Below are 26,946 nucleotides of genomic sequence, written 5' to 3'. Positions count from 1 at the left end.
GAAAATGGAAATATTTCATAACATATTTGTCTTTATTATCACTTTAAAACTATTTCATGTGTCCTTGCTGATTAAAAGTACTCAAAACAAAAGAATTGTTAATTGCTAACAAAACACACATATGCAATAATGTACCATACCAATACTGTACTATAATACATAAATGTACAGTTACTAATACTGTAGCAATTTATTGCTCATTGTTAGTTAATATTAGTTAATGCATCAAATATAATTAACAAATGGAACCTTATTTTAAAGTGTTATCGTTTTTTATAATATTTATATACTTTTTTTTTTAGAAATACACTTTTATTCAGCAAAGATGCATTTAATTGATCAAAAATAACAGTAAATATATTTCTAATGTATATATATATACACATACATACACACACACACACACATATATATATATATATATATATACACATATATATATTTATTTCAATTAAATGTTTTTAAATTTCTATTCAGCAAAAAAAAATTGCAGAAGTATTAAGCACAATACCTGTTTTTAACAACAATAAAAATAAGAAATGTTACTAAAACAGCAAATCATATTTCTGAAATGAAATGAGACACTGATGACTTATGGTTACACTTTATTTTAAGATGTCCTTGTTACAGTGTAATAATACATTTAAGTACTGAGTAATATTAATTAACTACATGTACTTACTGTATGGTTAGGGTTAGGAATTGGGTTTGACTTAGGGTTACTTGCATGTAATTATGCATAATTAATTGTTATTATAATAGTAAGAACATGTAATGTGTAACAAGGACACCTTAAAAATAAAGTGTCACCAAACTTATTTCATACTGTAATAATATTTCACAACATGACTGCTTTTACTGTATGTTTGGTCAAATAATATCATGACAGAATAAAAATGGAAAGTTTATTAATATTGGTAATACTGCTAAATGATGAGCAGTATAAGTCAAAAAGAACACAGTTGTAGTTTGGTGTTTATGAGGAGGCTTTTAAGCCCTACTGACAGGGCTGTGAAAGTACATACGACTGACCTAGACTGAAAATAAAAAATATTTTTATCGTACCTGTTTTAACTGGGTCATTACTGGCTCAGTAGAGGAATACACTTGATTCTCGTCCTCCTCTTTCTTCCTCTTTTTACAGCGGGGAGCGGGTCTGTCTCCGCTCTTGGGTGCCCTCTTGTTCCTCTGTTTCTTTTTGTCCTCTGGAAGTAATGGTCCAGGGAAATCAGGGTGTGAATCCGAAAATGTCTGTGGGGAAGGAAAAAATGACACCGTCAAGACAAGACCTTATAAATACCCATGTTTTACAATGAAAATGATGCATCCTGAATCACTCACCCCAGTGCTGTCCATGGAGCTCTGTCGCAGAAATGCTTTGCAGTCCATGGATCCCTCTTCCTCTGACCTCAAACTGTCTTCAGATCTCTGGTGGGGCAATGCAGGAGGTGGAGTCCTCTTATTCTTCAGGAGGTGTTTGAGGAGCTCATTCCCAGCTTCTTTCGAGCTGTTGGCTGGACTTTGGTTCAAAGGATGAAGCAACATTCCTTCCCTCTCTCCCTCTACCTTCACCATGCCTAGTCTCATTTCCATCTCCATTCCCTTATGCCCATGGCAGTCACTCGCCTCCACCTTCTCCAATTTGATGTTGGACAGGATCCTGTCATGCATCTCCTGTTGGGCCATGGCCATCTCGGGCCCTCCACCGCAGCTGCCTTCAGAGAGCTGGCGCTCCAGCTCAGAGTGCGGCTGGCTGCTCATGGAGCCTGGTGTAGACGATCCAGGCTGGGACGTCTCGCAGAACTCATGGTCGCCAAAAACCATTGGGTTCCTTGTCGGAGTGGATGATGTATCTGAAACGCAAGGTGTTAACGGAGCTGTCAGGTCCGAGTGAGGTGTAGAAGGAGCTCTCAGCGACTCACAATCATCGTCTTTCTTCTTCTTGCGGTTCCTTTTCTTCTTTCCCTTCTCCTCTGGAATGATATTGGAGTACAGCTGGATAAGCGACGGACCGGGACCTGGAAAGTTTGGAGGCAAGGGCGTGGGACCCTCCATTGGAAACTGATGCCCTTGAGCTGGATTCTGGGGCATCATGTTTGGCCCAGGATATCTCTGAGGTCTAGCTTGGGCTTGGACAAAGTTAGGCCCATGGAGTGCTAGGTTCTCAGAAACAAACCCAGGTCCCATTTCCTGAGGGAACGGACCGTTACCCATCATTGGTCTGGGCGGTCCTCCAACGAACCCTGGTTGCATGCCTTGCTGCTGTGGAAATGGCGGACCTTGCATCTGCTGCTGCATTCTGGGTGGTTGCATGAAGTCCTGCGGGAGCTCCTGGTTGTAAAAAGGCATTTGGGACAAGGCCCTCATTGTACCGTCTTGGCAGTTCGCGACTTGCTGTTGCTCCATGCAGTGTTTCACCCGTTGTCTTTCCACCTCCTTCATGAGCTGAACTCTTTGCCTCTCCTGCTGCTCCCGTAGTCGCTCCTTGCGCTCACGCTCCTGGAAGCCTTCACTAAATGGGTTGGTATCATCAAAATTCACATGAGGAGACTCGCCACCTGCCTGCCCCTGACTGGGCCTAGCCACTGGTGGCTGCGGAGGCTGTGCCTGCACTACTTGAGCAGGCATTACTCCTGGCATTTGAGGTCCTCCGCTGGAAACAGGTGCACCAGGGTGCCAACCTGCTGTGTTGGTCACATTAGCTGCGTCTGGTTGGCCAGGGTGGAGACGAATGGGCATCATGGGACCCATCATAGGTTGGTTCATTGGGGGCCCAACTGGCATCATACCAGCGTGAGGCTGCATTGGTGGCATTCCTTGCATCATTGCGGGCTGCATGCCACCTTGCTGCTGCTGTTTAACCCTGTACTCCTCTATTAGCTCTGCATGCTCCTTCTGCTGTTTGCGAATCTGGAAAAAGCACAGAAAAACCTTACATTAAACTAGATGTATTTTTCAAATCATTTCAACACGTCCTTGACCATTACACGAAAATGTCCCCAAGTTTGAGGGAATATGTCCTTGTCTTTCTAATATATAGTGGTGCATCTTCGAAACAATGTACAGTACACAGCATAAATGTGTACACCCCCTCTAAAACTTAACAAATTCAGCAATTACTCTTTACTTAGATGACATGTTAGGGTTCTTTGGAGATATAATGTTCCAACAAGCCTGCTTAACCAATTACCAAAGAAGAATGTCAAAATTATTCAGCAAAATAAGAATTTATCAAAGTGATAAATTGTTTTGTTGCAAAATAAGTACATCCTCCTGAAAGTTACTAAATAAAACAAAAAAAGTGTAGGTTTAAGGCTATTTTTGATTAACAGGTAAGTATAGTGAACCAAAACTTTTAAAGACAAGTAATTTCCTGACAATTAAAAGTGTTATATAGCCTACTGAATCACACACAGACTTAATGCTGGCAACAATGGAACCACTTGTGAGAAAACTGCTAGGTGGCTTATTTCTTAGCATGAAAGAGGACAGTGGTACAAGAGGAATACCAAAATATTGTTTTAAGTGTGAAAATATAGCAGAAGTAGCACCGACACTCAAAAACAATGGACTTGTGACAAGGCTCCTGAAATAATCAGGTCTTCATTTTAAGTTTTCATTTAGTGTTGAGAGAATTTTTGCTGGAAAAAGAGCAGGAGAAATACCATGGAAGTGTCTCAGAGCCGGTAAAAGCTATGAAAAGAGTGACACTTTATCTTACACAGTACAACGCAGCCTGCAGAAGTGACATGCATGGTTGTTGTTACCACCAGAATTACCTACTGTAGTAGGTAACTCAGTACAGTAGTACAGTGAGTGCCTGGTACCTATGGTCGACGTTCAGTGGTAGTAAAGCTCTTCTATAGGGATGTGTGAGTGCTGAAGGTGTGAGAAAGTTGTGCTTTATCAGTGCTGTCAGTGAATTCACACACCACTGTGTGATGTAATACAAAAACTTGAAACTGAAGATGCTACCCTCCCCTCATTCCCTGCATTATTGGCATATTTTCAGCATGACAATGAAGATTTTCATTCTCTCAAGGTGAAAATCCTTCAGTGGACATGTATTTCACTCAATCTTAACACTTTTGAGCAGATGTGGGGGATTCTGTAGAGACGAGCTGAGTAAAACTCCCCATTAAAGACCAGGGCATTTAAGGAGGTCGTCCTCCAGGAGTTAAAGAGGACAGATGTGGAATTTGTCATGAACTTGTACACTCAGTTCTAAGAAGGGTCAGAGCAGTATATTTAAAGTTCTGGAGGACATATTAAGTACTAGAATATTACACATTTGTTGAATTAAATCTAGGGTGCACTCATTTCTGTAATCCTTCATTTAAACAAAATTGGCTAATTTACTTATGTTACAGAAAATAATGGCATATATTTTGTTGTTTTTATTAAGTATATGTTTAATACATTTCAATTTTCAATATTAGTGATCATTAAGAAAATCTTTATATGTGACCCTGGACTACAAAACCAGTCTTAAGTCGCTGGGGTATATTAGTAGCAACAGCCAAAAATACATTCTATGGGTCAAAATTATTGATTTTTCTTTAATGCCAGAAATCAGCAGGAAATCAAAATAAGATCATGTTCCATTAAGATATTTAGTAAAATTCCTACTGTAAATATATCAAAACTTAATTTTTGATTAGTAATATGCATTATTAAAAACTTCATTTGGACAACTTTAAAGGCGATTTTCTCAATATTTTGATTTTTTTTGCACCCTCAGATTCCATATATTCAGATAGTTGTATCTCAGTCAAATATTGTCCTATCCTAACAAACCATACATCAACAGAAAGCTTAAGCATAAGCATAAGATCCAAAAAGCAAAATCAGTCTCCAAAGCCACACCTCCTCCAAAACACAAGAAAATCATGGTATGAATGGTTCTTAAAGTAAATGACAAGGTGCATTGTTTTCAATGATGAAATGATACATGTATTGTTATTGACTTTTCAACACTATTATTATACTTTTCAAGGTTGTTATAAACAAACCACTGACTGACATTATGTGCATGCTTTACCTGTTCCAGCTGTTTCTGCACCACCCCCTGCTGCTCTGTCACATGTTTCAGCTGCTCTGCGTCCTCCTCAGGAAACTCCCGTCCTGCTTTCTTGGCAGTTCTCTGCTTGGCTGACAGGGCCTTTTTTGACTTTCTATGGGCCCCAATCTGCTCCTCCAAAAACTTCTGCTGCATCTGAAGCAGCTGCTGGGTTTCCCTGAGCCAGTCCTCATACTGAACCTTCTGTGCATCATCTTGATTGGGGAAAAGGTTGGAATTTTTAATTACTGGTGTACAAAATACATGTTCGTGATTAAGTATAAATATACTATATACACATCTTCATATTCAGGATGTTTGTCTCATAAATGATGAGTGGACTGTATTACTGATATCCAGAATTATTAAAGACTTACGGGAAAATCCTGTTCCAAAATTTGGGGGATTGGGTCGTGCCATGTGAGGAGCAGGTTTGCCATCCTAAATGAGAAATTAACAGAACAATGAGACAATCTAAAATTATGACACTTACTGGTAGGTAAAGGAACGTCAAATAGCCGTCAAATAGAGTCTCACCTGTCCTGCCAACTGCATTGGAGGTATACCTCCCTCAGGAGCTGGTAGTGCCTGTCCTGTCTGGACACTAATTTTAGAGATTTAGAGAAGTGGAAAAGCCATTAGTGCAAAGCTCATACACTAAAAAATAAATCTAATAATATTTCAGATAAACAAACAAGACTATTAACTCACTTGTTCATGACCATAGGAGACATTCCCATGTTGTTCTGAACCATCATTTTATTGATTCCTTTTAATGCGACCATCTTTGCCTTCATTATGGGGTCTGTGATAGCATCAAAATCTGAAAAATCAATGGAAAGGTATGCAAATTCAGGCAAATTAAAGTCAAGAGTACAGTTTCTTAGAAAATATAAACTGCAAATATTAAATTGTTTACCTTGTGATTAAACAGAGGAAGAACAACCAACAACAACAATTTCAAGACCTCAATTTGTAAAACAACAAAAAACGCCAATTCCACAGTTTATGCGCCAATTCCACAGACTTCCATCAGAAGTGCTTTTCTGTTAAGAGACTTTTTGTTTGTTTTTACAAACTGAAGTACAGGTTTTCTTTTCTGTGGTAATGTACATGGCATAGAAGCTGCCAGAATATTCCTTTAATGACATTTTTGTTGTGTTATTTCTGGGTAATTTGATTTTATCATGTTTATGATGTAAAAACCATTGCAGAATAAACATCAGGTCTAGTAAAAGCTTCAATCACACTGAAAACTTTGTACTTTGTGTTATTTTAGTTTCAGACAGTTAGTGACAAATACATGCCATTTACTTAAATTTACAAACAAATGAATCAAAAATGTGCAAAATCACATTTTAAAAGGTAATAAGTCAATAAAGTAGTTCTATGTGAAAACTGAAATGTTGTACACTGAGTTTTTTTTATCTTTTAAGTCTTTGACCAGCTGTTTGCCACATGCAAAACAAAGAAGGCCTCATACTGAATCAAGGAAGAACAAATTTACACATTTATGTATCAGCTACTCCTTACCTATGTTGGGGAAGAATGAGTCACTAGAACGCTGTCTTATCATAGCTTGCATTTGCTTCTGCTGCTGCTGCTCCTGTCTCTCTTGATCTAGGAGGTCTTGAAGAAGGAGGGGCTGCTCCTCCAGAAGCAATGGTCTGTTCTGCTGGCCTTGCTGTGACAACATTGCCTGTTGGGCAAGAATACTGTGTTGTTCCCCTGAGAGTACAGCATCCTTTTGATCCAAACCAAAAATATGGCTTTGCTGCTGTTCCTGAATGGAGCCTGGGACTTCTAATGCACCTTCACCATGGGAAGACACCAAAGACTGGTCAATACTGAGACCAGTATCCATCCCCTGCACTGAGAAGTTTTCTTGCCCCAGCATAGTGCTACTGAGTGACATTGCAGCTTCCTGATTTGGAGCGTTGCTTTGTGCAGCTGTCTGCCCACAATGTTCCTGTTTCTGTGATTCATCTTCTGGTGGTACATTGACCAGCATGCTTGAAAGCACTGGAGTAGCATCGGGATGAATTCCAGACTTTGCAACCTGTAAACTGGCATCAATGTCACTTTCAAAGCTAGCTTGATTAATGGCAGTACTATCATTGACCTGATTCTTACAAGAAGTGTCTTGGGACAAGCAATCTTTAAGTCCATTTTTGCTATCCTCCTCTGTTTTTAAGGAAGCCAACACCTGATCCTGAGAAACATCTTGACTGATGTGACCTTGAGACTGGGCAGTTTTGTCTACCACGTCCTTGTCTGTCGATGTAGAACATGATGACGATGAGCCATCAAAACTGTCAGTCTTTTTCTCAGATTTTGTCTTTTGGAAATCAGACGTCTCAGTGTGGTCTTCTATTGGATCATTGAGATCCAGATCCTCGCTAAGATCTAAATCAGCATCAGCATAGGCAATTATATCAAATTTCCCAGACGTTAAGAAGTCATCTAGATGCAGGTCATTCGTTTCAAGATCCAAGTCCTTTCCATCATCTGGATCGAGATTTAGGTTCTCTAAATCTGCATCGACAAGGTCCTTCACCTCTACATCTTCAAGGTCCTTCACAGCAGATTCATCAGTATCGATTTTCTCCTCAGGTACCTCATTTGTGGATAAAGGACCCTCATCGTTTTGAACAGCAGATGTAGCAGCGATACTTGTAAGTAAGGGAGCGGTGAGTGTCTCATTGGAAGCGGGTTGGCTTATAGACCTTGTTAGGGGGATTTGTGGATGTCCGGCTCTCAGTTGAATATTGGCCTGCTGTAAATTCCCCAAGCTGAGAGATGCCTGCATCTGCGTATTAACTACCTGAGGCTGATTCATTGCTGTGTCCATTGGCTTTGGAACCTGATTAAAGGGGAATCCCATTTCTTGGCCACCCATGAAACTTGGGGGTCGCTGCAATGAGGGAGATTCCATTCGATTTCCCTGCATAGGAGTTGTTCCAAATGGAAGCCTCAATCTACTATCTGGTGCCCTGTGTCTCAGTTCTATGAAAGGCTGCCCCATGATGTTATGCTGTTGCACGTGCATGCCACGAGGGGGCAAATGTGGGGTTACTAAAGGGTTGCCTCCTATTGATTTTCCCAAGTCCATAGACATGGATCTTCTCATCTGTGGATGAGCTTCAATTATTGGTTCCTGCATCTGATGAGGCCTTGGAACTCCCAGAGGACCTTGGACATTAGGAGAGATGGGCATCCTAAAATCAAAAGGAGAACATTCCCATTATTGCATTATTTGAAAAGCTAATCTCTACATTTGATACAAAAGTTCTGAAGTATGTAAATTCACCCACCTTGGCCCAAGCTGCCTTATATTTGAGTCAGCATCCCCAGGAAACTGTGGTCTAGGAAACTGGGCGTCAGGGAAATGCCCCTGTTGATCTCCTGGGAATGGCCCATGAAATCTCTGAGGGGCTCTCACAGCTACTGGACCGGGATATGGTGGTGGTGGGCGATTAAAAATTTCACTCTGTTGGCCTGTAGACTCCTGACTCCAATGCTGAGGGGTTCCTGGAGGCATGGCCAGAGGATGATCCTGTACACCCTTATCTTGACGTATGGCACTCTTCTGCTGTTGCTGTTTGAGGAGCAACTCTCGAATACGCTGGCGCTGAAAAGAAATTAATGTTATGTGTTAATTAGTGTTGTGCAACACATACACTGTAATTATAATTAAGACTGTGCATAAGCGAATAAACCAAATCTTAAATAGAATAGCAACAAAATAATACAACACCTGTCTGAGTCTTTCCTCTGCTTCAGCAAGAGGTACCGTTTGAGCTTCAATGCTGGGCTGCCCCATGGGGTGGGAACTCATACTCTGTACCAAACCTTGTTGCTCTTTATTTTCTCCACATTGAGGATGTGGAAGCATGGGGGCTTGCTCAAAGGGGTCATGAATGGGAGTCTGATTGGGTCGACTGGATAGCGGTTGAGATACCGTTTCATCTGTCATGCCCAGATGTTTAAGAGTCTGCGGAACATGTTTTGTTGGACTGGCAAAAGTGTCTTGCATCAAGACTTGAGGAGGAGAGAATGGATCTTGATTTGACATGGGCCCAGGTCCCAATCCCTGTCCGACGCCTCCAGGATGAGGCGTTCGTGAGGGATGTGCACAAGAATCATTAGGCAATGACTGGGACCTTCCCAATGTCTGTGCATGAGGATCAGGCCCTACAGATCGTGGCAGTCCAGGAGGTTGACTAAAAGGATCAGGAGTCCTTTGGTGACTTGGAGACTTGGGGAACCGGTCTACCATTCCTGAGCGAGGGGTACCAGGGGGTTGTGCATAAGGGTCCATAGGGGACATTATGCGGTTCTGAGTCTGCTGAGAGGGTTGCTGCTGAGAGGGTTGATTCATCATGATTGGATGGCGAGATGCAGTCTGCTGAGAGTAGGGCTCAGGGTCATGTGGTCTAGGTGTGCCTGGCATTCTAGAGTATGGGTTAGAAAATGGAGATGGGGCAAAAGGGTCACTGGAAGGTCTTGGTGTAGCAGGTTGTTGTCCATAGGGATCGCACTGGGAATAGTCTGGACGAGGGGTGGAAGGGGCTCGAGCATATGGGTTGCAGGAAGGCTGGCGAGCCATTGGCCCAGGCTGAGAAAAAGGGAGGGTTTGGGGTGGTCGTGGAACCCTTTGATTTGCATAGCCGTCACCTACTGCAGGACGAGGAGTGAGTGGAGGCTGTGCGTAAGGATCATTCTGTTGATTCTGGGAGAATCCCTCAGAGGAACGAGGGGGCATCATTGGTCTTTCAAAGGGATCCCCACTTGCTCTCCGTGCATGCATACCTGCATATTGTTCCTGAGCCTGAGGGGGTGGCATAGGAGTTTTAAAGACCTGGACGGACCCTGATTCATTGCTGCCTGGGATAGGAGTGAGTAAAGGACGAGCATATGGGTCCGAGAGTATCATCCTGCCCTGAGGCATCCTCTGGTAGGCTTCCTTTCTCACAGACACCCTAGAAAATGGATCATGGCCTGGGGAGCCAATAAGATGTCTCCCTTCCAAAGTCTGACTTGCCCTGGGAGGGCACATGGGTTTGAGAAAAGGGTCTGTAGGTCCTGCTGGCCTTGGGGTGTCGGGGGGCTTGGCATAGGGGTCATTACATATGGCTGTTGGAGAGCCAATTGGCTCTGAAAGACCCCTGGGAGATTTCCCTGACTCTGAGTTACGGCGGGGAGTTCCCTGCCCAGTGGGTGGAGGTCTGGGTGTGCCTACCATTTTGGTGTAGGGATCCCAGGGTGAGGATGGTCTAGAGCCAGAGGAGCTTGGGGAGAACATCTGAGGGCTCTGTGGCTGAGATCCTGAAGATGGGGGTGGTGGATGAGGCCGCAAAAAGACATCATCTGGGGAACACGATGTTGGCGTGCTAGGTAGCTGTGACTTTGAAACCCCATTTTTTGTACTGGGCTGCTTGGGAGACATGCTCCCATTGTTGGAATGCACAGACACTGGACTCTTCAGGTTACCGGAAGAGTCAAACTCAGATTGGCTGATTGACGGAAGTTGTTGCTGCTGCTGCTGTTGAAGTTGCTCATTCTTCACCTGCTCAAGTTTCTGTGTAGCTTCAATCTTGGCTTGCTGCTTACTTTTCTGTCTCATTTGCTTCAACAATAAGTGAAAAAAACACAGATTAAATTGTTAAATGATAAGTAAATGAACCATTTGTGATTTATTTAAAATGCAAAAATGTATTACAATTACAAAGAAATTCACTGAATAGTAATCAAACCAACATCAATAGAAAGTCATTATTTCAAAGTTTAAAACTATTTTTCTGTTTTTTGATGAGCTTAATTACTTCTTGGCAAAAGGGAACACACAGATGCAACTCATTGGAAGTTCTGAGAAGTTCCTAAGACTTCTGAGTTTATGCATGAAGAAAATGTCACATTTCAAACATTTTTCATATTTCTTTCTGCCCTCTGAAGTAAACGAATATGCTTTAGTAGAATTTATTTTGAAGGCTGTCCATGCAAACATTTCAACATTAAAAACTGTAGCACAAAATCCATTTGTTACACATCTGTTGTTTTTAATGCAACTCTTCTACTCTTTGATGTCCACCACCAAATCAAACAGGCATAAACAAAATTCTCACTTAAAAATTCAACACGTCTCAGTTTTACAAATCAGACAGTCACAGACATAGAGATGTCCTTTATATCTTTTGCTGTTGACAAAACCAAAACATGTCTGGCTGTCAATAAGGTTTCCAAACTGTTGTCTATATAAGACTTACCTGTCTATACTTCCATTCTTGTTCATGCTCTGATTCCTTGTGCTTCAGTGGATCTTTGAACAGTAATTCCGGGTCCAGAGGTGGAATAGCAGGATCAAACACTTCTAAAGGCTGCTGTGGCTGAGGCGGCTGCCGCTTAATGGTCTCGTTGGACATTTGAACTTTGTTAATGCGCAGGGCTGCTCTGTTATCTCTGGCCTTTTGCTGTGAAAGGTAGAGTGGTCATGAAGTGTTGATATCAAAGAAAGACCATTGAAAATCAAAGGCTGCATAAATTTGCTAAAATTACATTATCTAAAAGCGTTTTTTTATTTTAAGTGACACTTCTTCATGTCAAGGTAATGCTCCCTTTAATCATATCTTTTGAAATGTATTTATCTCTTAGACCGTAATGAGCTCCTTGGGTCCAATTTATTCTTTTAACTTTGAGCAACACTCAAGAGCCCCCATTTGCTGCTGAAATAAATTCCAAGCTGGTTTATTCTGTTTAGCGGTGATACACCAGCATAGACATGTTATTCAAATTTTGCAAGTGAAGCTGTTCGACAAGCCAGCACACCATTATTCAAAACACTAGATATGCTGGTGATGATGATAAACTGAAGATACTGAAGATACTTACCACATATGGCGCCCGGTCCTGTGAACTTGCTTTTCTCCAGAGTTTTGCAATTTGTTTTACTCGTGTTGACCAGTCTGCAAGGTTATAACAAAAATAAAAGAAATTTATTTATTTAGAAGTATAACATTGGGTGGCATTAAAAAGAGATTGTGTCCATTAAGGTCAACATTATCTAAATAACATAACATGTTATTTCATACTAAATATAATAAAATGGGTTTCAAGTGCAACATATAGTACTCTATTGATTTTCAAAGTTGCATAAGACAGATCATTTTAAAATCCCTGAGCTAACCTGGATATTCCTCCTTGAGGTTTGGGAAGTTGACATTAGTATACAGGACCGGTGCAACGGTGGCAAGTTCTCCGAGTGTTTCCTCTTTTTCCCACTTCAGAGTGCTTTTCTGTGCAGTGGACATGGAGTCTCCCTCCACCTCGGAGGCAGCGGCTGGAGCAGAGGCAGAAGCTGACCCTGTTGCTGACCACGGACCAGCAGTCTCCTGCGCTATCAGATTGAACTTCCTGTCCCTGTGCAGCAGACATGATTAATGTCATCTAGAAATACTGATTTTATCTAATGAGACCACAGTATTTTCACCTACTGAACAGGAAAAGACCAACACAATTTTTTTTTTAGCATTATTGCAATTTAGACATGTGTGGGTGTGCATATGTCTGAAGCAGATATACTTATGACTGACCTAAGATTGTCTGAGAAAGGCATGCGCTGCATCGACGGGATATTTCGAGCCATATCAGGCCCTGCTCCAGGACCAATTTGGGACTGTGAAAACTGCTGTTTGGGTTCCATCAAACCGTTCATCACTGGCATTCGTGAAGACATTCCTGTACAAAAACATACCGACATAACTGTCGAACGGTGCATACAATGCTTCTGGTCTTCAAGATATATCACAGTGAATATAATTCAGTTTGATTCACCTGACAATGAAAAAAACTATCTTGTAAAAACAAACAAAAATGTGTTTACAGTAATGCACTTAAGGGATGAGTCCAAATGCCACAGATGCCATCAACTGAGCTTTAACAAAACCTAGATTATTCCGGTAAAGGTGAAATGTGTGATTTTTAAAGAATGTGCAAATGTACAGATACCATCAACAATTACAAAAATAATGTCAAAAGAGGTTTCTTGAACACCTTCCAATCTGTCATTGGCCAAACAGAAAGTTTCACCCAAATCACAGGCTATTGGCTGAGCCAGTGTCCGCTGTGTTGGGCTGCTGTGTGCTTCCTGTACAATGTCATAACTTAAAGCTTATCTACCACAGTACAATGCATCATTGGAGAAATTAACTAGTCATGACTGGATCAACAATATAGACCTGTCATTAATGATGTCATGCAGGTAGTGGAGTAATAATTTTTGCAAATGAATCTAATCAAGATTAAATTAATGCCAGAATTTAGACTTTAGACCTAGACTTTGTTCGCTATTTTTGTTCTCTGTTGTTTTCAGATGTTTAATTCAGTCGCAGGATTCCTATTACATCACACTTTACAAATGGTGCTTTTACTCTTCTGACAAACTAAAACATGTAGACTATATTGCATGTTTGCTTGATTATTTAGTTCAAGAGCATAATCCATGGAAATCCACATGTTATACTAACAAGAAACTATGCTTCCAGCCACAGGTCAATGGCTGTAGTTCCAACCACATTGCTTTCCGATGCTGTTTGTGAATGTTTGTTGGAAATATGGTTTCAGGAATCACTGAATCACTGAACTATGTTGGTAACGATGGAACTTGCGACCACAGTTGGCTAACAATGCTTTTGGGAAACCCACCCCTGGTGGAGATGCTCAAACAATACATAACTGTTTTGACAGCGCCAAAGTGTTTACACTTTTTTTCAAAGTCAACCTATGAATGCTGTACTATATCCGGCTGTCCACCAAAGCGTGTCTTGCCAGCTGAAAATGCCTAGCTATGAGCGCTTGAGAGCGCTTCTGTGGCAGTGTTTTATCCAGTTGAGACGCTTTGGCTACTATGATATGGAAAATCCTCGAAAGTGTAACTAGTGTCTGCTTTTGCAGTTTATTTATGAATATGAAAGTGTTGACACAATATATATTAAAAGTACTTGCTCTGGCCCTTGTTTTAAATGATTTTGTTCTGTTGTTGTGCTTCTTGTTGTCATCTGTTGCTGTTGTAAAAGCAAGATGTGGAGGTTGGTCAGTGTGGAATTTGCGCAAAACTTTGGTGATATTTTATAAATGTCAATAAAAATGTATTGTGAAATAACGGCGTTTCCTTTAACCGCTGTTGTGTGACTAAAACATAATTTTTTAATTTCATAGTTATGGCAATGGATTTTGGTGGGATTTTGACTATATTTAAATGAAAGAGGCGTATACGTGTATGTTTACAGAAGCAGCACAGAAAGCCGCTTCAGAAACACGCAAGGCATGGCTGGTATAAGCATAAGCACTGATCAGAGTGGCTGTGATCAGCTTCAGGATGATCTGTAAATGCAAAAAAAAAAATTCCATTGCAGTTTTCGAATTGGCTGAAAAAACACCTCATGTGAGTGTAAACTTTTTTGTGACATATGATTTTTTTTTTTAAATTGCCTGTTAGGCGCAGTTTGAAGGGTAATGGAAATGTGCTGCGTTTTACCAAAAGTTGAACATTCTTTAACTCTTGAAGTGTGAAAAAGACGCTAGAGATGCACGATATTGAATTTTTGCCAACATCCATTATTTTTCAACTCATTTTGGCCGATAGCCGATGCCAATACCAATACATTTCCTTTTGCTTTTTTTCCCCAGAAAAATGCAGTGGTAACCTTAACAGTTTATTATAAGATTTAACATTTGCAGATGGTCTAAAGCAAAAGAGCTGTAAAAATTCCGAAAATCTTTTAGAGCTCATAATTGGTTTAAAAAAATGTAACATATTACTTATTAAAGGATAAATCAGTATACCTAAAATTATTTAATTTACGAGTGTCATGTTTGTAATTTTTTTTAAATTCATGTAAGATATAATCTCTGACCTTTAAATCAAAACATACTCAGGATTTTAAGACATCAATTACTGCTTTACTTAATCAAAAACAGTCTAAATGTTATGTGTGTATTTTACTTTCAATTTATTAGAAAGTACTTCCTGCGGAAGTAAAACTCATTACCGAAGGAGCATTGGGACCCAGGGAGGCTCTCGCTGCTGCCACTGCAAGTGCTATTACTGTTTATTCTTATCACACATCGAACGCGTCTTTCTATACGTGCATTCTCAGTTTAAGTGCTGCGATCCAAAACAGTAAATCTATTCATCATTCAGGCAAAACAATGCTTCAAGAATGAGCCACACTGCTGATGTGATCTAATTGCTAGCACACCCTGAGCACATGTGAGTTATTCCTCTTATCTGCAAAAAATATCGGCATCATTTTTCATATCAGGCTGATGCTGATATTGGTATCGTGCATCTTTACTCAGCACCTTATCATGCTCTTGAAATGTTTCCCTCAAAAAACATAATTTCATTACGACTGAAAAAAGAAAGTCATGGGGGTGACAAGGACATGTCAAGGGGGTGAGTACATTACATATGTGAATCTTTGTTTTGGAAATGGACTTCTCCTTTAAGTCTTAAGTAGCATGGGTATATTTGTAGCAAAAGCGTTTATGCCAAAAATCATTAGTATATTAAGTAAAGATCATGTTCCATGAAGACATTTTGTAAATTTCCTACTGTCAATATATCAAAACTTAATTTTTGATTAGTAATATGCATTGCTAAGAACTTCATTTGTACAATTTTAAAGGCAATTTTCTCAACATTTAGATTTTTTTGCACCCTCGGATAGATCAAATAGTTGTCCTATTCTAACAAACCAGACATCAATGGAAAGCTCATTATACAGCTTTCAGATGATGTAGAAATCTCAATAAAAAAAACTGACCCTTATGACTGGTTTTGTGGAGCAGGGTCACATTTAACAAACCTGAGTTGGGTTGGGAGGGATGTAAACCAGGGCCTGCGGGACCTTGCAGGGTTTGAGCTCCCTGGATCTGTTGAGGCATCTGAGGAGGTTGGCTGGTGCTGGGGCTCAGGACAGCTGTGAAGAGATCCTCCACATCCTTCCCACCAAGCTCTGCAAGGAACGGGTCAATATTTACAACATATCGAATTAACGTGTTCACTGTGTTTGGTGCTTTGAGTTTATAACCTACCTGGTATTTTGTAGAGTCTGCTGAGTATTGATTCTGTAAGACAGAAAGATTCTGTGTTTACATTTAGTTGTATTACTATTCAACAATGCATACGTTTGTTATATACAGACCATCAGTGACCATCTTGTCCAGTTCAGGGCTGAGGATGCCATCCAGTGGCTCCTCGTGCACCTGACGTGGATGAGTTCGGCCTAGATGAGTTTGAGACGAAACAGATGCGTCCTCTGTTAAAGGTGCAACGTCCAGACCTATACAAACACAAATATTTCATACAAAATGTTCTTTTATTCTCCTTCATGGAGTTTCATATCTGTATACCTCTATCTCTTTAACGTAACTAAAATGAATAAGCAAAACCAGACCAGGGCAGGTCGTGGATCTTGTTATCTGACTCATATCTGACACGGACAAAACTGAATAAACAACTTGTGCTGCAAATAATTCAAATAGAAATATTACTGTGGGCTCTGAGGGAGGTCAGACTGCCTTGTTCTCCAAGGCTGTTTTTACAGCAGGGATGAGAGCTCAACATCTTTCACAAATTGCTAGGTTGGTTCCTTTTTATCAAACCAAGGACTCAGAGGATCTCAGTGGAACAGTGGCCCTATTCTTCACTCATGCATTCAGGTAGAGGCCCTGACTGCCGCTCACGGGAGGAAGGCCGTTCATCAATGCCTTCGTTTCTGTCTCTACAACATCTCAGCTCCGAGCAACGTCCTTGACCACACCTGTTACTCCAGCACTGCATTGCTGCATCATTCTCAATCTGTTAGGTAATGTAAACTTGTCTGATAGCTGTGTGTTCTGGGATGTTTTACTTAGTGAGACTACACGGACTGCATGATGCATAATGGTTGATTCAGGTGTAGTGCACATTGTGGGTGATTTGTCAACAATTGAAAAGTGAAACAAATGTTCCCATAAAACATAAGCAAAAGGGTGCAAGAGAATAGAAGAAAAAGTAAATAACTCAAAATATGACCATGAGCTCTTACCAAATGGTGAAGGAGAGTACTCAACTTGGAAAGGGCAAAAATCAAGACCTACAAAGATCCAAACCAAACACAATGAGGGATCAGCACCATGAAGAGAGAAAGAAAGATTCTGCAGATGATTCATACACAATGCAAAATAAAATGAGCTAAGAATGAAAAATGGAAATGCCCAGGAAATTAATATAATGAAAAGACAATCAAGACCATTTCCTATAGATAAATAAGAAATATTTAAATATTACACTATTTATAATTGATCTATTTTCAAGCAAGGCTAATTAATATCAAGTGAATAATAAATTTCTTTTGTATCACTGAATCACTCATTTCTTGTGCATCACTTTAAAGCTACTTTGAAACAGTCGGTACTGTATAAAGGATCTATATAATAACTTGACTTAAATGACACTGAAAAGCAGAATATATATATGTGCACATCACAAGGCCCTGTGGCATACTTGATTATCATCTGTCTATCGTGACATTCAGCAGGCAAATATTTATAAACAATGTGGATCCAGGCAAAAAATCTACTTCATGCTACTTTATTGTCTCTCGTGTATCAATATCTCATGTCAACTTCTAGGTGGCCATTTAGTAAAAGTACGGCGGCGTTTTAACGCCATGTGAAAAAATGTAAAAAAATCCAAGATTACATGAATAAAGTCAAATATTTTGACAATAAAGTAGAAATTATGAGAATAAAGTCGAAATATTTCAAGAATAAAGTCAAAATATTACGAGAATAAAGTCAAAATAATTTGAGAATAAAGTCGAAATGTTTTGAGAATAAAGTTTAAATTATGAGAATAAAGTTGAAATATTTTGAAAATAAAGTTGAAATTACGAGAATAAAGTCAAAATATTACGAGAATAAAGTTGAAATATTATGAGAATAAAGTCTAAATGCTTTGAAAAAAAGTTGAAATGTTTCAAGAATAATAAATAAAGAATAAATATTTTGAGAATTATGTCAAAATTACAAGAATTAATTTGTAGCAATTTATAATATTTTGAGAGCAGCCTATATTCTAGCCTTTTGTGCATGCAAAAAAACCTCGATTAGGAGCACAGGGAGAAATTCCAAAGTCTCAGCTTTCAAAATACAAAATACGAACAATATGTCTTACAATACTATATTTTTCACGCTCTTTAATGTGGCGTGTCAGATTGCTGCATTTGCTTCAGTTTAAGCGGCAATCATCTTTCTGATTACAATAATGAGACATTTGTCAAAATATTTCGACTTTATTCTCGTAATTTCAACTTTATTCTCGTAGTACTTCATCTTTATTCATGAAATATTTTGACTTTATTCTCGTAGTATTTCGACTTTCTCATATTTCAACTTTATCCTTGTAATATTTCGACTTTATTCTCATAGTGTTTTGACTTCATTCTTGTAATATTTCTACTTTATTCTCGTAACATTTTGAATTTATTTTCAAAATATTCTGACTTTATTCTCGAAAATGTTTGACTTTATTCTCGTAGTATTTTGTCTTTATTCTTGAAATATTTGGACTTCCATTTATTCTCATAATATTTTGACTTTATTCACATAATATTACGACTTTATTCTCGTAATTTCAACTGTATTCTGGAAATATTATGACTTTAATAATATTTACATTATAAGTGGGATAATGTATAGTCCAAAAAAATAATAATAATATAATATAAGAATTAAAAATAAAATATATAATAATTAAAAAATAATAATAAAAAAATAAATCCGGGGTTTATTTTGCAATAATAGGTGCACAATATCTTTGCATACAAATAATATATTCTATACTTCTCAAACTGCAACAAACTCACAAGAAATATGAAATAAAGGCAAATTATGCAATAATTGAAGATAAAACAGTTTCCACACACTACATATGCAAAGATAATTTTGCCTTAACATATCTATAAAAGACAGTTGTTTTTGACAGCAAAGTATCACCATAGAAAGAATCCAAATGATTTTCATTTAATGCGCTGTTCTGGGTTTATTGAACCCAGTTTATTAAAAAATGCATACTGTGTCAGGGACTTTTATGTATGCATTTAAGAAAGAGAGACGCTGGCACATTGCCTCCAATCAGTTCCATTAAACTCTGAACGTTTTTCACTTGTAGAAGTGGCACAGAACAAATTAAAAATATATTAATGTCAAATTGACCAAATGTGTTAACGGAATCAAAAAGAGTTAACCGCGCTAAACGGTTTTAATTAACTGAATGTGTTAACGTGTTACGTTTGACAGCCCTATAAAATTATTGAAATTTAAGTTTCATCTGAACATTCATTAATAGCCATACTAAGCACAGTGAAGTGTATCCACACTTATGACTGGTAGTGCAGTTAAAAGCTACACTAAGAAAAAGCTACTTTTTGAAATGGGAAGCTGTACTGTGGTTTAACTATGTTTTACCTAATGAAGTTTATGTTTTAAAGCAGATTCCCCAACACTGATTATAGTAGACCTAGAGAGCTGGAGCCCACTGAAAAGGCTCATCTGAACAGCAAACGTGTGCTGTTCTTTCTCATGTTTAGAGACACTCATAAAGGCCTACCGGACTCCTCTGTTTGCTTGTTATCAGAAAACATTCCCAGCAGCTCTGTGTCTGATTTCAGCTCTTCGGACAGGTCCACTAGAGGCTCCACAGAATTCTCTGTGGATGCGGATAAAGCAGGACAGTGATTATAAGGGTCTAATGATTGCCCTCCAAGAAAGTGGTCTAAATTGTGCAGACAAATTTAAAGACAACATGAAATTGCATTCGCAGCTCATTTTTCTTCCCATTTCTGCAAGACCAGGAATGTGTCTAAAGTAAGTAAATACAGTCTATTTAAATTTCATGTTGACTTTAAGAGAAACAAATGTATAAATCAGACCGGGTATGAATGTAATATGGAAAAAAAAGACAAAAAAAAGAATGAGACAAATATCTGAGGCAGACCGAGTGTGTGTGTGTGAGCATCAGTGGATGCGAGAAACGTACGTGCTGCTACTGCTTTACTGGGCAGCGGTGTCGCTGACGCACTGAGTGATGCATTTGACAATGGCTTCATCTGATTGGCCGGGAACTGTTTCCTGTCTCGCTCATCCTCTAGCAGCCGTGTGGTTTCCTGTCTGCTCTGTTTGCTCTTGTCCAGCAGGTCTTTCCCAAAAAAGGCCTCCTGCAAGAGAAGACATTGGAGTCAAGAGTATGTTAGTATTCACGATAAAATGTGCAAGGTTTATATGGGTTTTAGAAAATTATTGGTTTCATAAATCAAGCTTCAATCACCCTGTAAGATGTTTTGAATGGTGGATGGTGATGGAATTATTTAGAGAGCAGGGTATAGAATATATAGGGGTATAGAAAACATACAGAATGTAAATAAACATATATATTACAGAATATTTGAAAAATAAACACGATTATTACCCGTGACATACTTCTGTTAATCAACCAAGTTGACAGATCATTTGAAGATGGCTAAATATTAGATTAGCCAATATATCGGTCAGGGTTTCCATATTTTCCATAAGATTTCCTCTCAATTATGTTTTAAAAATGTGGACCACAAAACCAGTCCTATGTCGCACTGGTGTATTTGTTGCAGTAGCCAAAAATACATTTTATGGGTCAAAATTATTGCTTTTTCTTTTATGCCAACAATCAGTAGCATATTAATTAAAGATCATGTAAAGATCAGAATTTTTTATTAGTAAAATGCATAAGAGCTTCATCTGGACAACTTTAAAGGCAATTTTCTCAATATTTAGATTTTTTTTAATACCAGATTTTCAAATAGTTGTATCTCGGCCAAAACCATATCAATGCTTATTTATTTAGCTTTCAGATGACGTATAAATCTCAATTTAAAAGTTGACCCTTACGACTGGTTTTGTGGTCCAGAGTCACTAATTATTTTTTAAAAATAATCTATTAAAAATAGAAACAGAAAATATATAAAATAATAGGGCCAAAGTGTATTTCTTTATAAACAATTTAAGAAATGTGTTTACTTACAGATTCACTGAATTGATCAAAAGTTTGTTTAAACTTTCTATTTATTAAAGAATGCTTAAAATGTATCATAGTTTCTACAAAAATATTAAGTAGCACAATTGTTTTTAACATTGATAATAATAAAAAATGTTTCTTTTTTCAAATCAACATATTAGAATGATTTCTGAAGGATCGTGTGACACTGAAGACTGAAGTAATGATGCTTTGCATCACAGAAATAAATTACATTTTAAAATATATTAAAATAGAAAACACTTATTTTGAATTGTAATAATTGTTCACAATATTACAACTTTTATTGTATTTTTAATCAAAAAATGCAGCCTTGATGAGCAGAAAAGACTTCAAATACATTGAAAAAATTAAACCTAGCTCAAAATTTTTGAACAATAGTGCATATTAAACTAACTAAACTAAACTTTAAACTAAAATAAATATTACACGAAATATCCAACTTTGTGCATCTATAGGATTGGACAATACAACTATTTGAAAATCTGGTATCTGAGGGTGCAAAAAAATCTAAATATTTAGAAAATCTCCTTTAAAGTTGTCCAAATCAAGTTCTTAGCAATGTGTATTACTAATCAAAAATTAAATTTTGATATATTTACGGTAGGAAATTTACAATATATGTTCATGAAACATGATCTTGATTTAATATCCTAATAATTTTTAGCATAAAAGAATCATTTTGACTCATACAATGTATTCGTGTCTATTGCTACAAATATACCCATGCTACTTATATTATGACTGGTCTTGTGGTCCAGGGTCACATAATACACCTTAAATTATATATAAAATTATTAATATGATTCTTATTCATTTTAATCATACATAAAATCAGTATTATAAATATTTGAATCCCCCCCCCCAAATTCCAGGGCTGGAAAACACAACCTTGCTTAAGCAAAATACACACACGGCGCTCCTACCAAAGACAACAGTAGTGCGCTCTGGATGATCATGCCATTCAAAGCAAAACTTCTGAAGAGGTGTACTCAAATCGCACTGTGCTGTTATCGTTCGTAATGAAAGTATTGTTGACAGAGTATCTTTTTTGGGTACAGTGGAGATCTTCCAGATGGCTGTGTTTGTCTGAGCAGACTGTCTGGCAGCGCAGCTCTGGCTCTCAGATGGCGTTACTCTGCACTGACTGTCACGTTGTGGGAGCCCCTCAGATGAGCTCATGTTTCATCCCGTCTCGTACCGCTCCAGCGCGGCCTCGCAGGACGCACGATCTACGGTGACACACGCCGCCGCACGTGCGCACGGCAATCACAGGAACAAGCATCAAAACAACGTGCGTGCCATAGCGGCCGTAACGCGACTTCCCAGAACACCGCCTGTTCTGTCATTTCAGCTCAGCTCACCTGACAGCTTCCAGCTCTGGGAACCTGTCTGGCTGAGACACTAAAAGCTTCCATTTTCAATAATTGATTTGAAGTGGCTCTTTGGAGAAGCACCTTTAGGGTGGATTCTCTCAGATGCAGGAGCTAGCTTTAGCTCACCCAAGCAATTACGTCATTCCCATGCCATCCGTTCTTGCTTTCTAGCGCATGGTGATATGACGTCGTAATATAACATGCGTCGGTATAGATTTGGCAGGACTGCTTTATGCCATTTATACAGTAATGTGAAAAGGGTGTGGAAGTGGATGTGTCCCAAATAAGTCAAGATTTAGAGGTGTTGATAAGTACAGCATCTGATTTGTTGTTTTTACAGTACTGCATTAACAGAGAATTCAACTGATGTGTGAATAATAGCTTCATAACTATACAAATGTAGCTCATTTAATTGAAATTTATTTGTTTTATAATAGTAGTTTACTGATTTTAATCTTTATTTTTTATTTCTTTTAATTAAGAATATAACAATCCATGCACCCATCATTTTCCTTATAAAATGTACACTACTGTGCATTTTTTTAAAGACAGTACAGTAAAATTTTGAAATATTACTATAAGTTGTTTTCTATTGTAATGTTTTAAATTTTCATTTGTTTTCTATTGTAATTTGTAATAAATACATTTTAATTCATTTTGTGATGCAAAACTGTATTTTCAGCATCATTACTCCAGTCTCTAGTGTCACAATCCTTCAGAAATCATTCTAATTTGCAAATCTGCTGCTCAAGAAACACTTCTTATTATCATCAGTGTTGAGCTGCTTCATATTTTGTGTAAAACCTATATATATAAAATTTTACTGACCACAAATTTTTGAACAATAAATTATAGTTGTAAGTGCTTTCCACATGATTACTCTTATAACACTGTGTTGTAATATAGATTTACCATGATATATAGTTGAGGTCAAAAGTTTACATTCCCCTTTCAGAATCTGCAAAATGTGCCTTATTTTACCAAAATAAGAGGAATCATACAAAATGCATGTTATTTTTTTATTTAGTAATGACCTGAATAAGATATTTTACATAAAAGATGTGTAGTCCACAGGAAAAAATAAAAGTTGAATTTATAAATACGACCCTGTTCTTAATACTGTGTTATTACCTGAATGATCCACAGCTGTGTTTTTTTGTTTAGCGATGTCCTGAACAGTTAAACTGCCTGCTGGTCTTCAGAAAAATCTTTCAGGTCCCACAAATTCTTTGGTTTTTCAGCATTTTTGTGTATTTGAACCCTTTCCAACAATGACTGTATGATTTTGAGATCCATCTTTTCACACTGAGGACAACTGAGAGACTTACATGCAACTATTACAGAAGATTAAACACTCACTGACGCTCCAGAAGGAAACACAATGCATTAAGAGCCGGGGGGTGAAAACTTTTTGAATTTGAAGATCAGGGTAAATTAAAATTATTTTGTCTTCTGGGAAACATGTACAAGTATTGTACAAGTATCTTCTGTAACTTTTAAAGGGCAGTACTAAATGAAAAAATATAATATTTATGCAAAATAAGAAAAATGTCAATTCTGTTCAAAAGTTTTAAGTGTGTGTAAACTTTAACGGGGTCATTTTTTAAAATTCAATTATTATTTTCTCTTGTGGACTATATGTAAACATCTTTTATGTGAAATATCTTATTCAGGTCAGTACTAAAAAAACAATAACATGCATTTTGTACGATCCCTCTCATTTTGATAAAGTAATGAACATTTTGCAGCATCTGAAAGAGGGGTGTAAACTTTTGACTTCAACTGTACAATGACTTATATTATATCACATCACACTTCTGTCATATCCTTATGCTTTCTAACATTAATTTATATGTATGCAAGTGAGTGCAAAGTCACTTTAAAACTGGACTGAAAATACTTCAGTTTAAGACCAACAACAGAAGGTTGAACTGGAAAACTGACATCATCTCCCTAAGAGTCCACATGTCAAGCTCGACTAGACGAGCTCCCAGTTCACCCAGCAGAGTGATCTAAACCCTGCTAAGAACGGTGGCATCTCCCAGTGCATCTGCAGCAGTCGCCGAGTGATATCTTGGGTATTTCCTTGAGATAAAGCGAGCATCTGCTGAAAAGCTGCTACTGATTCTAAAGAACTGCAGCTTGGAAATGACCTCATGTTGTGTGGCTTGTTTCGAAGAGATAAACAGCTTTTCAAAGAGAAAGTGACTTCTGCCTGGTAGATGAAAAACCCCACCATCTTACACTGAAGGATCTGAGCTATATCTAGACACCAAATATCACTGAGATCCTATTAACTTGAGCCAGCAAGTACCAAAAACAACCTAGCAAACACAGAGCAATGACCTGACAAGCACCCAGTACACCTCGGCTAATTGATGGTACATTTTGCATAGACAAACACCATTTACACTGTTTGTAAAATCTAGTTGATCAAAATTAGATTTTAAAATTTGACCTGTAGGTAAGTAGGGAAAGCCTCCTCCAGTTTGGTCTTCTTTTTCCTGTAGCGTTTCCGTATTTTAACCTCAGGATTGTCAGGAAAATCAGACAAAGGGTGTTTTTCATCAACTGGAGTGTCAGGCGCTTGGTCGCCCCAGCCTATCAGGACAGAAAAGAGTAACATATTCATTCTTTAAAATAAAAAATATATATATATTTTAATGTACTTTTAATAGATTTTAGATATGGATATTAATCAACAGATCAGTCTACATTAGGGGTGTCAAATATATGGTGACCAGAATGAGCTTAATCTAGCTTTATGGACTTGTGGTTATAGAGATTTGGCAGCAGTTGAAGCATTCAAAAATATATATAAAAAAATAAAGACTGAAGATATTGATTGAAGATCTAACATAACTCATCATGCTGAAAGTGTTGAACTATACTCACTCTCATCTTTGCCTTGCAGGGTTTCAGATCCAGTGGAGTCCTTTCGGACCAAGGCCTGTTTGGCTCTGCCCGGACCCATCCGGTTCCTCTGTCTGACCATGAATCCTCCAATACCTGAATAAAAGTAGAAACTTTAATGTAATATATATTTTTTTTCAATAATGTTTTTAGGGGTTCAAGGCCGTAGTGCTGTAACCCTATTGTAATTGTTAGAATGGTCACGTATCTGCGACCTCCACGTAAAAATTGATTGTGCAGACCAAACTGTAAGTCGCAGAGACTTGAAACTTGGAGGGATGGTAGTACTCACACCACCTACAACATCACCAAAGCTCGCTCCAATTGGCCTGACGGAGGCGCTACAGAGATCAAAAGTATGAAACTGCTCATAACTCCTAAACTGTCAGTCGCAGATTCAAGAGTCTAATGTCGTGGAAGCCTTGGCTCACACCAGACAAAACGACCAGATTCAATCGCTAGCCTGGCTTTTATTTTTTTAAAGCCTACTTTTGCAAGGTAGTTCTAGGTTTTTTGCCTGAACGAGATTCTCTGGAGAGTGAATATCAATAATTATCAAAAATTATTATGTTAAAATTTCAACTCACTGTCACAAAGGGGTGCCAAAATGTTCAAAAAGGGCTGGACCACTTTTAGTAAAATGCCTATCGGAAACTCCTGAACGGAATGAGATATCTCAGAACAGTTGGGGGGCAATGTCGCTTTTTAAGGATGTAAACGATTGTACGTTGCACGGTTTTTCGTACATACACACAATATTCCTATCATACAATACAACTCCTCATTCCGGACAACTTTGCCTTTAGAACCACTGCTGTCAATCAAATCGTTTTTTAAATAATTGAGAAGATTATTTAAAAATGTAAAAATTATAAAAAAAAAAAAAAAAACCCTAACTGTTAACTAGTCCTAGGCTTTTCGCTCAATCTGGAAAAAACACTGCAGTACAATTCTCTGGATTCTCTGGCCCAATAATTATCAAAAAAAAAAAATGTTGAAATTTTGAAAATGTTGAAGCTATAACGGGGTCGTTTAGAAAAGGGGCTTGTCCAAATGTACCCAAAATCCTATAAAGCCTAAATGAAAACTCAAAACGTCGAAACCTGGTAAGCACATGCGACGGGTGATTCTAAACAAGCATGCAAAGTTTTAAGGGGATCGGACCACAGCTGGCACTATAACAGTCATACATGTTAATATATCATATTTCAAAACATCTGTGGTAAATTACCTGGATTTGCCAAAAATGCTTTTTTAATTTAGGAGGGTACAGCCTTGCTAAATAATATGTAATGTTTTTTTCCTTATATGATTAAATTCCTTAAGCGCTTGAACCCCGGTAATCGCTGCTTGCAGCTATTTTTTCTTTTTCTTTTTTCTTTAAAAAACTGTTACAATTATTTTTCAATTAATGCAGCTTTTCAGATTAAAATACAGACTAGCTGTGCAATTTTTTCTGCATTATTCCTGATTTGTAGGTTGTACAT

At 38.1% G+C, this 26,946-nt stretch overlaps 1 protein-coding gene across 11 annotated transcripts in view; it reads right to left on the bottom strand.

The window, feature by feature from the left end:
• Positions 1-26,946, bottom strand: part of kmt2cb (lysine (K)-specific methyltransferase 2Cb) — a 141,085-nt gene that overhangs the window by 19,694 nt on the left and 94,445 nt on the right. For 10 of the 11 annotated variants that reach the window (XM_051138075.1, XM_051138114.1, XM_051138096.1 and 7 more), the window contains 21 exons: positions 25,442-25,555; positions 25,005-25,147; positions 20,142-20,319; positions 19,713-19,811; positions 17,149-17,196; positions 16,264-16,401; positions 16,154-16,186; positions 15,925-16,074; positions 12,649-12,793; positions 12,243-12,475; positions 11,948-12,021; positions 11,326-11,529; positions 8,817-10,688; positions 8,374-8,690; positions 6,593-8,277; positions 5,771-5,882; positions 5,597-5,663; positions 5,437-5,500; positions 5,042-5,274; positions 1,342-2,910; positions 1,066-1,251 (listed from right to left, as the gene is read on the bottom strand). In XM_051138075.1, the coding sequence (XP_050994032.1) occupies positions 1,066-1,251; positions 1,342-2,910; positions 5,042-5,274; positions 5,437-5,500; positions 5,597-5,663; positions 5,771-5,882; positions 6,593-8,277; positions 8,374-8,690; positions 8,817-10,688; positions 11,326-11,529; positions 11,948-12,021; positions 12,243-12,475; positions 12,649-12,793; positions 15,925-16,074; positions 16,154-16,186; positions 16,264-16,401; positions 17,149-17,196; positions 19,713-19,811; positions 20,142-20,319; positions 25,005-25,147; positions 25,442-25,555 (7,664 nt within the window). The remainder of the gene's footprint in view (positions 1-1,065; positions 1,252-1,341; positions 2,911-5,041; positions 5,275-5,436; positions 5,501-5,596; positions 5,664-5,770; positions 5,883-6,592; positions 8,278-8,373; positions 8,691-8,816; positions 10,689-11,325; positions 11,530-11,947; positions 12,022-12,242; positions 12,476-12,648; positions 12,794-15,924; positions 16,075-16,153; positions 16,187-16,263; positions 16,402-17,148; positions 17,197-19,712; positions 19,812-20,141; positions 20,320-25,004; positions 25,148-25,441; positions 25,556-26,946) is intronic. The other variant, XM_051138151.1, reaches the window with a different exon arrangement.

The sequence above is a fragment of the Labeo rohita genome, chromosome 2 (assembly GCF_022985175.1).
Source record: "Labeo rohita strain BAU-BD-2019 chromosome 2, IGBB_LRoh.1.0, whole genome shotgun sequence".
NCBI lineage: Eukaryota > Metazoa > Chordata > Actinopteri > Cypriniformes > Cyprinidae > Labeo > Labeo rohita.
Note: the sequence above shows the minus strand (reverse complement) of the source record. Positions and strands in the feature narration are given on the sequence as shown.